This window comes from Watersipora subatra, chromosome 1, assembly GCF_963576615.1.
Source record: "Watersipora subatra chromosome 1, tzWatSuba1.1, whole genome shotgun sequence".
NCBI lineage: Eukaryota > Metazoa > Bryozoa > Gymnolaemata > Cheilostomatida > Watersiporidae > Watersipora > Watersipora subatra.
Window position 1 is genome coordinate 775,499 of NC_088708.1, and position 13,525 is coordinate 789,023.

General features: G+C 39.3%; 1 protein-coding gene across 2 annotated transcripts in view; it reads left to right on the forward strand.

The window, feature by feature from the left end:
* Positions 1-13,525, forward strand: part of LOC137385734 (serine-rich adhesin for platelets-like) — a 68,236-nt gene that overhangs the window by 24,206 nt on the left and 30,505 nt on the right. For both annotated transcript variants that reach the window (XM_068072270.1, XM_068072272.1), the window contains exons 3-8: positions 1,458-1,798; positions 2,774-3,007; positions 4,012-4,140; positions 7,532-7,776; positions 9,325-9,417; positions 12,967-13,062. In XM_068072270.1, the coding sequence (XP_067928371.1) occupies positions 1,504-1,798; positions 2,774-3,007; positions 4,012-4,140; positions 7,532-7,776; positions 9,325-9,417; positions 12,967-13,062 (1,092 nt within the window). In that variant the 5' untranslated portion in view covers positions 1,458-1,503. The remainder of the gene's footprint in view (positions 1-1,457; positions 1,799-2,773; positions 3,008-4,011; positions 4,141-7,531; positions 7,777-9,324; positions 9,418-12,966; positions 13,063-13,525) is intronic.

Consider the following 13,525-nt stretch of genomic DNA (forward strand, 5'->3'; position numbering starts at 1 on the left):
GAGTTATGTCACTTTTAAAAGTCATTCTGGCTGTATCACATTGAATCTAAACATTTAATAACATAGACATTGCCATTTATGACATTACTATGTACCATTCGGAAACAATAATTGCCAAGAAAATCCAAATTGCAACATCACTAAGCAGATAACTCTTTTCACGGCCCCACGGCACTGCTCTTCAATTCATTTTTTTTCAAGTTCAACTATGGCATATGTATGTGCATCTATTCATCATATAGTTAGTTCAACTATGGCATATGTATGTGCATCTATTCATCATGTAGTTAGTTCAACTATGGCATATGTATGTGCATCTATTCATCATGTTGTTAGTTCAACTATGGCATATGTATGTGCATCTATGCATCATGTAGTTAGTTCAACTATGGCATATGTATGTGCATCTATTCATCATGTAGTTAGTTCAACTATGGCATATGTATGTGCATCTATGCATCATGTAGTTAGTTCAACTATGGCATATGTATGTGCATCTATGCATCATGTAGTTAGTTCAACTATGGCATATGTATGTGCATCTATGCATCATGTAGTTAGTTCAACTATGGCGTATGTATGTGCATCTATTCATCATATAGTTAGTTCAACTATGGCATATGTATGTGCATCTATTCATCATATAGTTAGTTCAACTATGGCATATGTATGTGCATCTATTCATCATGTTGTTAGTTCAACTATGGCATATGTATGTGCATCTATGCATCATGTAGTTAGTTCAACTATGGCATATGTATGTGCATCTATTCATCATGTAGTTAGTTCAACTATGGCATATGTATGTGCATCTATGCATCATGTAGTTAGTTCAACTATGGCATATGTATGTGCATCTATTCATCATGTTGTTAGTTCAACTATGGCATATGTATGTGCATCTATGCATCATATAGTTAGTTCAACTATGGCATATGTATGTGCATCTATTCATCATGTAGTTAGTTCAACTATGGCATATGTATGTGCATCTATGCATCATGTAGTTAGTTCAACTATGGCATATGTATGTGCATCTATTCATCATATAGTTAGTTCAACTATGGCATATGTATGTGCATCTATTCATCATGTTGTTAGTTCAACTATGGCATATGTATGTGCATCTATTCATCATGTTGTTAGTTCAACTATGGCATATGTATGTGCATCTATTCATCATGTAGTTAGTTCAACTATGGCATATGTATGTGCATCTATGCATCATGTAGTTAGTTCAACTATGGCATATGTATGTGCATCTATTCATCATGTAGTTAGTTCAACTATGGCATATGTATGTGCATCTATTCATCATGTAGTTAGTTCAACTATGGCATATGTATGTGCATCTATTCATCATATAGTTAGTTCAACTATGGCATATGTATGTGCATCTATGCATCATGTAGTTAGTTCATCAAATCCTAGTATGCTCATATTTTTTATTTCTTTAGGAACTGTGAGTCAAGTGAGTTGAAGGGATCGGCATCTACTAGTCTTATGAAAGCAATTATTCAGTCAAAAACTCAAAATTCCAGCGTAGCAATAGAAGGTGTCAGCCCTGGTTCTCGTCACACCACATCTTTCGAGAGGTCTTCCACCACTTACAGCCTTAATTCTGCTGGTCAGACCAGGAGAGACCAGGGAGGACAGACCCAGGGAGGACAGACCCAGGGAGGACAGACCCAGGGAGGACAGACCCCGGGAGGACAGACCCAGGGAGGACAAGGTGGCGAGTTCAGACATCGCTATCACTCTGGTGAACCAACACAGTCTACCTCCAATATGATGTCAGGTTGATTTTAAGAAATGATCTCTTTAAGTTTTTTATTGGTGTTACCACTTACAAGTCTATTTGATTAATATCCATGATTTTGTTGATTTCACTCATGCAGGCGAAAACAACTCCATGATTTCCTTTGATCTAATGTGAATCACTTCCTTGGCGCATGTGATCATTTTCTTTCCAACAGTGTGAGTAGGTACTGTCACAGTGTCGGTTACAAAGTGAGTAGGTACTGTTGCAGTGACAGTTATAGTGTGAGTAGGTACTGTTGCAGTGACAGTTATAATGTGAGTAGGTACTGTTGCAGTGACAGTTAAAGTGTGAGTAGGTACTGTTGCAGTGACAGTTAAAGTGTGAGTAGGTACTGTTGCAGTGACAGTTATAGTGTGAGTAGGTACTGTTGCAGTGACAGTTCTAGTGTGAGTAGGTACTGTTGCAGTGACAGTTATAGTGTGAGTAGGTACTGTTGCAGTGACAGTTATAGTGTGAGTAGGTACCATTGCAGTTGCAGTTATAAAGTGAGTAGGTACCATCGCAGTTGCAGTTATAGTCTGTGTAGGTACTGTTGCAGTGGCAGTTAAGTATTTGTTGTTTGAGATGAAACCTATGCATAAGCAGTTAGCCACAGTGGGCAAGTCTTAATTATACCTTCCACTAGTCATATCTGACTTATTATCAGTAAGGTTTGGGAGATGTACTGCAACACCTTTACACTTACTTCTGAATGGAGGAATATTTGCTAGTAAGTTGTATGTGTTAAGTTCACATCTCAAATACACAGCTCAGCAAAATGCTCCTTTGCCCCAATGGAAGGCCTTGCCCTTTTCCTAAAATAATATTGTGACAAAACTGCTAAAAAGAGAAAATAAATAATGAACATATTCTCATTTTAACGCTCTCATCTTAACGCTCTCATCTTAACACTCTCATCTTAACGCTCTCATCTTAACGCTCTCATTTTAACACTCCATCTTGTTTTTGTAGGTCTTCCTCAGACCCCTGACTTCAACTTTAATGACATATACACATCTCGCATGGGGACAACTCGGATGGACCTCGATCCATATGATAATCGCATGGCGTGGGATAACAACTCCATGACTCTTGTCTTGTCACAGCATAGTGGAGGCCACGAGCAGATCATAACTGAAGGGGCTTCACACTTGCCACTACAAGGAGTTTCTCCGATGCAAACAGACTCCAGCGGTCTTATTGCTCGTGAGTGTCACAAGGAGCTCAAACATTGCTTACGATTAATAATCTGGCTTATTTAGGATCGTGTGAGTCGAAGCCACAGCTTTGCCTCGGTAGTCTTCATGCATTTGACTAGATCTTGTTCACTCGAGTCAATCTTCACAACTAGGAATATAACATCTTTGCCTATTTTGTCTTCCATCATTGCTGGAGGCAATTTATCAGATATAGAGGTGTTCAATAAACAACATGAACAACAAATAACTGTAAGGGCGATGTGACACTGTGTCGGTTTAAATTAACATACTGTAAGGGCGATGTGACGCTGTGTCGGTTTAAATTAACATACTGTAAGGGCGATGTGACGCTGTGTCGGTTTAAATTAACATACTGTAAGGGCGATGTGACGCTGTGTCGGTTTAAATTAACATACTGTAAGGGCGATGTGACGCTGTGTCGGTTTAAATTAACATACTGTAAGGGCGATGTGACGCTGTGTCGGTTTAAATTAACATACTGTAAGGGCGATGTGACGCTGTGTCGGTTTAAATTAACATACTGTCAGACCGCTGTGACACTGTGTTGTTTTAAATTAACATACTGTAAGGGCGATGTGACGCTGTGTCGGTTTAAATTAACATACTGTCAGACCGCTGTGACACTGTGTTGGTTTAAATTAACCTACTGTAAGGACGGTGTGACACGGTGTCGGTTTAAATTAGTATACTGTATGGACGACGTAAAACTGTGTTGGTTCAAGTCCAACAGCTTGTTGATGCGTCAATATTTGTTATTTTTTATGTCATAAGTTTTATTGCATGTTTTATTGTCGAGAATCAAATTTTAGTCTAAACATTTTAGAAAGTTTCTTTTACATGGTCATGCCTTTTTACATTGGTGTAGGATTTGTTCGTATATTTGGTTCAGCGTACAAGCCTGTCATGGCATGGGGCCATTTGCAAAGACAATCTTGAATATCATTTTATAACCGGTGTATATGCGTATGACTGATCTCTTTGGGGTTGTAGTCGAGAGCAAAAGCCACATGCAGTCTGTTACCTCTTTTAACTCATATCAAAGTCAGACTGCCCCGATGAGCCAGTCAGCACCAAATGGAAAACTTAGAGAACTTCTGTCTTCTGTTGGAACTACTAGCGGTCAGTCAAGTTTACATCTTTGTTTCCTTCTTTGCAGTCTATCAATAAATCTCACTATTCTCACCAAATGCTGTCAGTCACCTTAGGTATGTCACCACATAAACACAACCAATCTACCTTACCTATTTTCCTATCAATAATTTGTTTACAATCTGTTAAAGGTTAATCAAAGTCATACGATGTCAGCATATTGTGTCAGCAATTTAGCACCCACCTTTCTCTAGTAGTTATAGTGGTGACAGCTGGTGCAGGCACAATTATTATGGTAAAGATGTCAGCGTCCATAACTATTTTCCAAAGTGAAGGTAGTACAAACTTGGAAGTTGTCTACTCAATACGAGTTGGCTACAAGTCTTGATTTTGCTCCCATCCATTTTCTTGCTACTGTTTTTTTCTGTACATTTTCCTACAGGTAGAATAAGCATTTCTTTATCAGTTTCTTATTGTTAGATATCGGGCATTATTTTGGGCTTCTTCAAGATATTTGACATCGTTTCTAATAGCCTCGGCATTGACACTACACTTCATCTCTTCCTATATGTTCAGTTTATTAACAGCTTCTTAAGTTAATCCTAGTTTATGTGTTCATAGTGGTTACTATAGTAGCGGGTAGGAGGGTAGATATTGGAATATAATGGCACAGCTATCAAAAGGGAGGTTTTAAAATGCGGGGAGCTGCACATGCATCATACTAAGTTAGTTGTATAGTCACCCCAAAGTAAACACTTCTGTTGCATGTGAGACTATATTATTTAGGAATTAGGTCTAGGATAGCACGTCCTGTAATGACATTCCCCAAGGGACTCTAGATATATCTTTAACCTTTAATCTTTCTTTAGTTTTTAAATTGTATCAATAAAAAGAGATTGCACAAGTCGGAGTCAGATAAAGTGGTCTGTAAGTTTTTAGCCAGACTGCGTAAGAATTGTCATTTGTAACTTTGAAGTTCATCATCTATTTGGTAGGAGAAATTATTGCCGATTGGGTTTTATTCTCCCAGTATTAATTAAGAATTTAATAAAACATCCCAGATGTTCAAGTATATCTATAAGACAAATAGAGCTGTGAATCGTGAAATAAAGAATTTTAATTTTTTGTTAAAAAACTGATAATTTCAGCAAAAGTAGTAGAAGAATTTAGTTCATAAATTTCGCAACTTTACGAGTGCTCTAAATAGCAAAATGTGCAGAACAAACAGATTGATGTGAATTGAAAACATAGAGCGTTCTTGATAGTACAGTCATACTTCAACTTACGAGCTTAATGCGTTCCGAGACTGAGCTCGTATGTCAATTTACTCGCATGTTGGTGCAATTTATTTATATATAGAACAATTAAATATATATTTATCGGTTTCCATACTCTGTAAAATGCAAATAAAACACTCAAAACAAGATATTGTAACAGAAAGAACATGTTGGTTATTGTCCTAACTTACCACTTGCTTTCAAAAAGCAACAAATGAAAAATAATGCAAGGAAATGCGTTAAATTAAAATGTAAAATTAAATACATACAATAGCAGCTAACGCTAGCATTTGCCAGAGAGAGATATATAAGTTATCCTTCATTACAACAGTTGACTTTGATAAATTTGGATTTTATCAAAGTCTTAAAAGACAAACTTAGAAGCAAATCTAAAAGCAAACTTTCATTTTTAACTTAACGTAATTAAAATTTCTTCGGCGTTCATAGTCTGAAGTTTCTCGCTGGTTAGCTAATTTTTCCTTTGTTTCACTTTCACGACTAGCCGGCCGTTTTAAGATGAACCTATCTAAGGACGTTTGCCTTTGTCTCCCTTTCAACATGTCGCGATTAGGACGAACACAGGTGTCGTCACAAAGGTTTAATGCACGACCACTAGCCAACTTGTCCGAATGTCTATTTTTATAGTTTTGATAGATAGCAACGGCCTTTTCAAATAGCGTCGTTTCAGTTACGCTGTCACCGGCCAATTGTTTATCTTATATCCAATGCCTGAGCGGTCTCTCCATCAGCGGTGGTGAAGATCGCCGCGCCGTTTAGAAACTACGGTTAGTACTTTTGCGAGCTAAATGCCCTGAATATAATTCTTCTGTTTGATAATTGTGGATGTATTTCTGTCATATTGCTGAGCTAGCTCAATCATGCATACACATTTCGCATATTTTTCAATAATTTTCCGTTTAATATCAATTGTTATCATTTGTTTTTGCTTTGCATTATTTTTCATTTTACTGGCAAACTTTCGGTCTGCGCACAGTACTTTTAATTCACATAATTCTGCACTGAAAAGCGTGCACAAAAACACGGTACAAAAGTATAACCTGTGCAGTTGAAAAATACAGATTGATGCTGTTGTCATAAAACACCTCCGGCACACTTGGCAACTGACTCACGTGCTCGTATCTCAAATATGGCTTGTATGTTAGTGCTAAAACTTGCATAAAAGCTGGCTCGTATCTCAAGTTTCTCGTACGTTGGAGCACTCGTAAGTTGAAGTATTACTGTACTAACAGTTGAAATGTGGAGCACTACATGCAAAAAATGTGTTTGACAAATTATTGTTCATGCGCAGCAGTTGTCACTGTCTCTCTGTCACTAAATTCTAAAGCTGTCTGTATTGAATATTACTGGTGGTGTAGGTAAGCTGTACCTAGGCTATGCCCAACGTCTGCACAAGGTAAATGTAAGCTTTGGTCGTAGAAGCAAAATTTGCGGACTCTGAAAAGAGAGTCATTGTAATGACCTCACAAGTTTCACACTAGGCCTGTTGTTATAGTCAGTGTTTAGATTGTATAAGACTAAGCACTTATGAGGAGACCTGGTTATATTACAGGATGTGTTTATGTGAACTTGACCTTGCGCTGTCAGCGATGGGTATGAACATCCAGCACGAACCAGGTTTTATAAATGTATAACGCCTGGATGGATGTACTATTGATAGGGTGTAGCTAAAGTAATATTTTCTTAAGATGTTAATGTGACTGTAGGGGTGCTAGATGTCCTAGAGGTGTGTAAGCTCTGAAACCAGCACGAGTTACCTTCTCTCATCTTACATTTCCCGATTGTTAAAGATAGTGATTGGTCAATTCCCGATTGTTAAGGATAGTGATTGGTCTCTATATATTTCTATCACTTTACTTCACTTGACTCCCATGCAATTTTATTCAAACCCTTGGGAAGTATTTTGCTATAGAGTTTTCATCCCAGTTTATGATGATTGAGTAGTTATTTTGAATAAATAGTTCTTATTTGCATCTCTGATACCTGACCATTGATAATTCCATTACTGCCATTTGACTGAAATCCATGCAGTAATTGTGATACATCCATGGCTCTGATCTTAAAATCATACCACCAGCTGAGCTGACTTTAGCTCTAACCTTTGCTCCCCTGTTCTTTCTGAGTAGACGTCGCTGCTGCCGATGCTTCCTGTCTTTCACCATCACATAGAAAGAGTCCTAATCAGTCTGGCGCTCGTCTTCGAAAGTTACTTGGCACGGAAGAGGAGGGTGACTTTGCAAAAATGGACTTGTCGTTCTCACTCAGAGTGAACAACAGCGCTAGTTTAACCTCTACCGATGTTACCGCTCTCACCACTTCCTCTCCCACGTCCACCTCTAGTAAAGGCACTGATCAGTACCAACTTTTGAAGGTATGCGCCGCTTGAGACAGCGGCAAGGCTTCTCAAACTCTAGTTGTAGATATCCAAATTTTGCCATTTCCTAATCTACTTTGCGTGTCTACTGTTATATCTGCTGCATCAATAATATTTTTGATGTTTGTAAGTAACAAGTGGCTTAAACCCTCTCATCACATATAAGTTGTAATCTTAAAATTGTCAATTGTATAAATTGATGAAGCTTTAGTCAACCCACTATTTTGTTGAGTCACACTCATGAGGATATACATTAACTTTGTCCTCTACCGCGTGGCAGTTGTGTGACATCATTGGCAGCGGTCTGGAATCATCGGCAGCGGTGTGGAATCATTTAGCTAAAAAAAATAAAGCAAATTAATGCTTCACAAGAATTCGTATAACCTTCCAGTAATTTAAACCTTTCGCGATATATCTATTAAAATTGGACATTTGTCTATTAAAATGGCTTTATATTATGATAAGTTTGTTGATCATGAAACTCTCTTTCTAGTCGTACACTAGCGGAGTCAGTATTCTCTTCATCGCTCTTGGCTTGCATTCCTCGTACTCTATGTTTATTATGAGGAACTAAAGCGCTTAGTTTAAAGAGTATTAACCAAAAGATCAACTTGTGGTAGTCTCCAATCCAAGCTGTCAATCTTAGCCCAGGTTTTAGAACAATAAACCTGAATGTCTTACTATCCATTTTTAATCCCTTAAATACAGCCGAATGATGCGCAAGTGATGCACGTGTTGCGATGAGTATAAGCTGGCCAATGAGCTGTTTAATGATCTGGACTCTCTGCGCAGTGGGGTTAAACAACTCCGTTTGAGCTGTTGGTTAGACTCCGTGTGATTTTGGTTCGTGAATGTGAAATGGTTGTTATTAATCGACATTCTGCTAACTGCACAATGTGCTAGTTACCAAATGCTGGCCATTTTAATTCTCCAAAATGTTGTCCAACCAATCATCTTTTACCTTAGTGGACTTCAACCAATAACCCATAAATTAGAGGGCAGCAAAGCGATCTACTTACAACCTCTCGTTTCACCTCTTCAACGGCTAGCTTGGTCTCAGATCTCTAATTTTATAGTGCCTTTTGCGTTCATTGGTAATGTAGGTATGTTTATTGCCTCTACGCATATTTGTCTACAGCTCTTACATGCAGGTTAAGTTATAGTTATTCCCAGGTTTTGTTATAGGGTAAATGCCTCTTGGTTCTACCTCAGCGCAAGCCATCACTACTCATTGTTCAACTATCACTACTCGTTCAACTATCCCTACTCGTTCAACTATCACTGCTCGTTGGTCAACTATCACTACTCATTCAACTATCACTACCCATTGTTCAACTATTACTACTCGTTCAACTATCACTACTCGTTGTTCAACTATCACTGCTCGTTGTTCAACTATCACTGCTCATTGTTCAACTACCACTACTCATTGTTCAACTATCACTACTCGTTGTTCAACTATCACTACTCGTTGTTCAACTATCACTACTCGTTGTTCAACTAAGGATGTTTATTAATATTATTAATCGCTTATTTACTGAATAGAAGCTGCTGAGTGAAGAGTCGCGCTCAGAGGAGAATGAGAGGTCAGAGCAAGATAGTATTCTTCAGAAGCTTTTCAAGCAGGATGAAAATGGGGTAAGCATACGACGTCTTACATCCTTCTATCCTAGCCAGTCAATTTTTTTGCATATTCTGTATGAGTGCCTCGGAGCGCCGCACTATCTCACCCTTAGCAGGGCCCTATCTTATTTTCCAAACCATTGCTTTGAGAGAGAGTTCTCATGGGCGAGTGACAAGAGCGTTATGTTGGTAATATACTTTGGAAGGAAAACTGCCACTGCCAAATTAATTATTTGATGTTTGTTCTATTTTTAAACTTAAAAGCTGGAAACTATCGATTATTTTTTACAAATCGTTTGCATCCTTCATTTATTTGTTGCCCGTCTAAAAACTTCCATTTTATATATACATATTTTCTACTAAATACATACATGAAATAAATCTATTTATTGACAAAATGGAAACATTAGTAATAGAGCAGGTTAGAAGATATGATTGACGGGTTGAGCCTTTTGACGGTTGGTTGCTGGCAAATGAACCATAACTGAACCATATTGAGTTATTGTCAGGTTATTATATTCAACTATTTCTCATGCTTAGTGGACCTTTTAGTTTGGTGTACTTTATCTCTGTACAAAAATAAACACGAGGTGCGCCAACTTCAACTGGCAGATCTGGGGTTGAGGGAGGAGACCTATGATAACTTTACACTGTGACAAACACAGTAATAAAACAGTCTCTTCCTTTCGTAATCATTGTAATACAGTGTGTCCTAGTCTCATCTTTCACGCAGTATCTCATGCTATCTCTCTGTTTATAATTCATTCTGAGTATCATAAACCCATCCTTTCACTCATAGTTCTGAACGAACATCATGATTTGCTTACAATAAAAAAGGAGCCAAAAAACGAATAGTTTTTTCTCACACAGCAACTTTCCATGGTCACTTTTGGTCGATGTTCTTACGGTAGGTGACACAGCAACTGTCCATGGTAGAATGTGATCATTGTTCTTACGGTATGTGACACAGAAACTGTCCATGGTCGCATTTGATTGATGTTCTTACGGTAGGTGACACAGCAACTGTCCATGGTCGCATTTGATCGATGTTCTTGTGGTAGGTAACACAGCAACTATCCATGGTCGCTTTTGATCGATGCTCTTACGGTGATTGACACAGCCACTGTCCATGGTCACTTTTAATCGATGTTTTTACGGTAGGTGACACAGCAACTGTCCATGGTCGTTTTTTATCCATTTTCCTACGGTAGGTGATACCGCAACTCTCCATGGTCGCCTTTGATCGATGCTCTTACGATAGGTGACACAGCAACTGTCCATGGTCGCTTCTAATCGATGTTCTCACGGTAGGTGACACAGCAACTGTCCATGGTTGCTTTCGATTGATGTTCTTACGGTGGGTGACACAGCAACTATCCATGGTCGCTTTTAATTGATGTTCTTACGGTAGGTGACACAGCAACTATCCATGGTCGCTTTTGATCGATATTTTTACGGTGGGTGTGAATTAGTTCATGACGCTTCACATTGACAACTTTTTTTGATATAGTCTGTGACGCGTCATTCTGCGCATTGATAAGCTCTGAAGTAATAACTTTAGCAGCCATGCCAGCGCTGTGTTAAGGGCATTAGCAACAATTGTATTTAATTGTTCGTCCAAAGATTGTATTACTGAAAGTATTTTCTCACACGTTCGCAACTTGTTTGCCATTTTTTATACTTTACTACGCCGTAGCTACTTGTGTGCACAATCCGTTTGCTTTTTTAGGGTTGTCTTCTTTCCGTGAACCAGAGTTGACAGGATTTTGTTTCAAATCGTATCACAAAAATTATATCGATTCAAATTCTATCGATTTTTGCTTTTCTGATGTCAGCCCATGGTTATATTTTTATGGATCTTCTAATGTATCAACCTTTTGTTGATCAAATTGGTGATGTAGGCAGTTGCCCACATAGCTAGAGACGGACAGCGCTTGCTAAGAGTGGGCTAGAAACCTTTTCTCCTCGCGTGCTCCTAAGTGTTTGCTCTGTATAATAATACTAATAATAATAATAATGATAATTGACTGCACTTCTTATCTGCTGCAGCTTGTTGCCCACATAATAACAGTTAGGTAAATACATGTACATTTAAAGATAACACTTGAATTAAAGCTGTGCAATGGATTTTCCAATTTAGAAAGATGATAGCCACTTGGTTTAATTATCCAATATTAGGTAAGGAGAGACAAATCCATACATATATAAAACAGTAAGTCTGCATGTGTGTGATGTGTCTGCACACCTCTACTCTACCTCCACACCTCTACTCTACCTCCACACCTCTACTCTACCTCCACACCTCTCCTCTACCTCCACACCTTTACTCTACCTCCACACCTCTACTCTACCTTCACACCTCTACTCTACCACTTCTACTCTACCTCCACACCTCTACTCTACCTCCTCTACTCTACCTCCACACCTCTACTCTACCTCCACACCTCTACTCTACCACTTCTACTCTACCTCCACACCTCTACTCTACCTCCTCTACTCTACCTCCACACCTCTACTCTACTTCCACACCTCTACTCTACCTCCACACCTCTACTCTACCTCCACACCTCTACCTCCTCTACTCTACCTCCACACCTCTACTCTACCTCCACACCTCTACTCTACCTCTACTCTACCTCCACACCTCTACTCTACCACTTCTACTCTACCTCCACACCTCTACTCTACCTCCACACCTCTCCTCTACCTCCACACCTTTACTCTACCTCTACTCTACCTCCACACCTCTACTCTACTTCCACACCTCTACTCTACCTCCACACCTCTACTCTACCTCCACACCTCTACTCTACCTCCTCTACTCTACCTCCACACCTCTACTCTACCTCCACACCTCTACTCTACCTCCACACCTCTACTCTACCTCTACTCTACCTCCACACCTCTACTCTACCTCCACACCTCTACTCTACCTCCACACCTCTACTCTACCTCCTCTACTCTACCTCCTCACCTCTACTCTACCTCCACACCTCTCCTCTACCTCCACACCTCTACTCTACCTCCTCTACTCTACCTCCACACCTCTACTCTACCTCCACACCTCTACTCTACCTCCACACCTATACTCTACCTCCACATCTCTACTCTACCTCCACACCTCTACTCTACCTCCACACCTCTACTCTACCTCCACACCTCTACTCTACCTCCACACCTCTACTCTTCCTCCGCTCTTCCACTTTACCTCCACACCTCTACCTGCACTACTCTACCTAGACTTTTCTATATTACCTCATCTTAGTGTTACGTATGCTGCAGTGCTGAGCTAGTACGATTTTGGCAGCCTGACAATCTCCTCAACTCGTGTTGCTTTAGTTGAGCGAGTTGGAAACTGGCTGTGTTGACAGTATAAATAAATATATTCTCTAACTCTATCTTTTATTGGCTTCTAACAGCTCCTTATCGGTTTCTTATTGGCTGTCTGAGCTATAGCCTACCTTATTGCAACTTACATGTACCTGCTTACCTGCTCCAACACTGCCTCCGACACTCCTCCCAAGCAATGTCTCGGTCAGCGATTAAATAGCTCTTGACTTTTAGGTCGAGAAAAAGTCGCTGAGTGCTTTATCACCCGATAGTAGCGGCGTGAGCTCCACCAGAAGGCACAACAGTGGTGGTTCTAGCAAGGACAGCAAGGTACGTGCCAAAGTGTACCTGAGCGTAATAAGTGTGCTGAAGTCTACTTTGGCGTAACAGAAAGTGCCAAAGTGTACTAAAGCTCGATAGAGAGTGCTAAAGTGTACTAGTGCATAATAAATAGTATCAAAGTGTACCAGAGTGTTATAGAAAGTACCAAAGTGTACCAGCGTATATCACAGGGTATCAGGTATCAGGTGATGAAATGTAGGAAAGACGAACGATTTAGGGATGCTGGTTAAATGGAAGTTATGTGCTGCCTACAAATGCTAGTTAGAAACTGAAAGTAAGCTTTAATAATAGCTATGGCAGCAGTAGATAAATCAGAAAGAGGTGCGCTTGGCATTTTTTGCCGGTCTGCGGTTAAATTGTGTTTACAGCTGCCAGCCAGTTTGCGTGATGAAATATAAAATATAATTAAATATTAGATTCATTATGTAGGTTTGATTACAAAACAACAGTC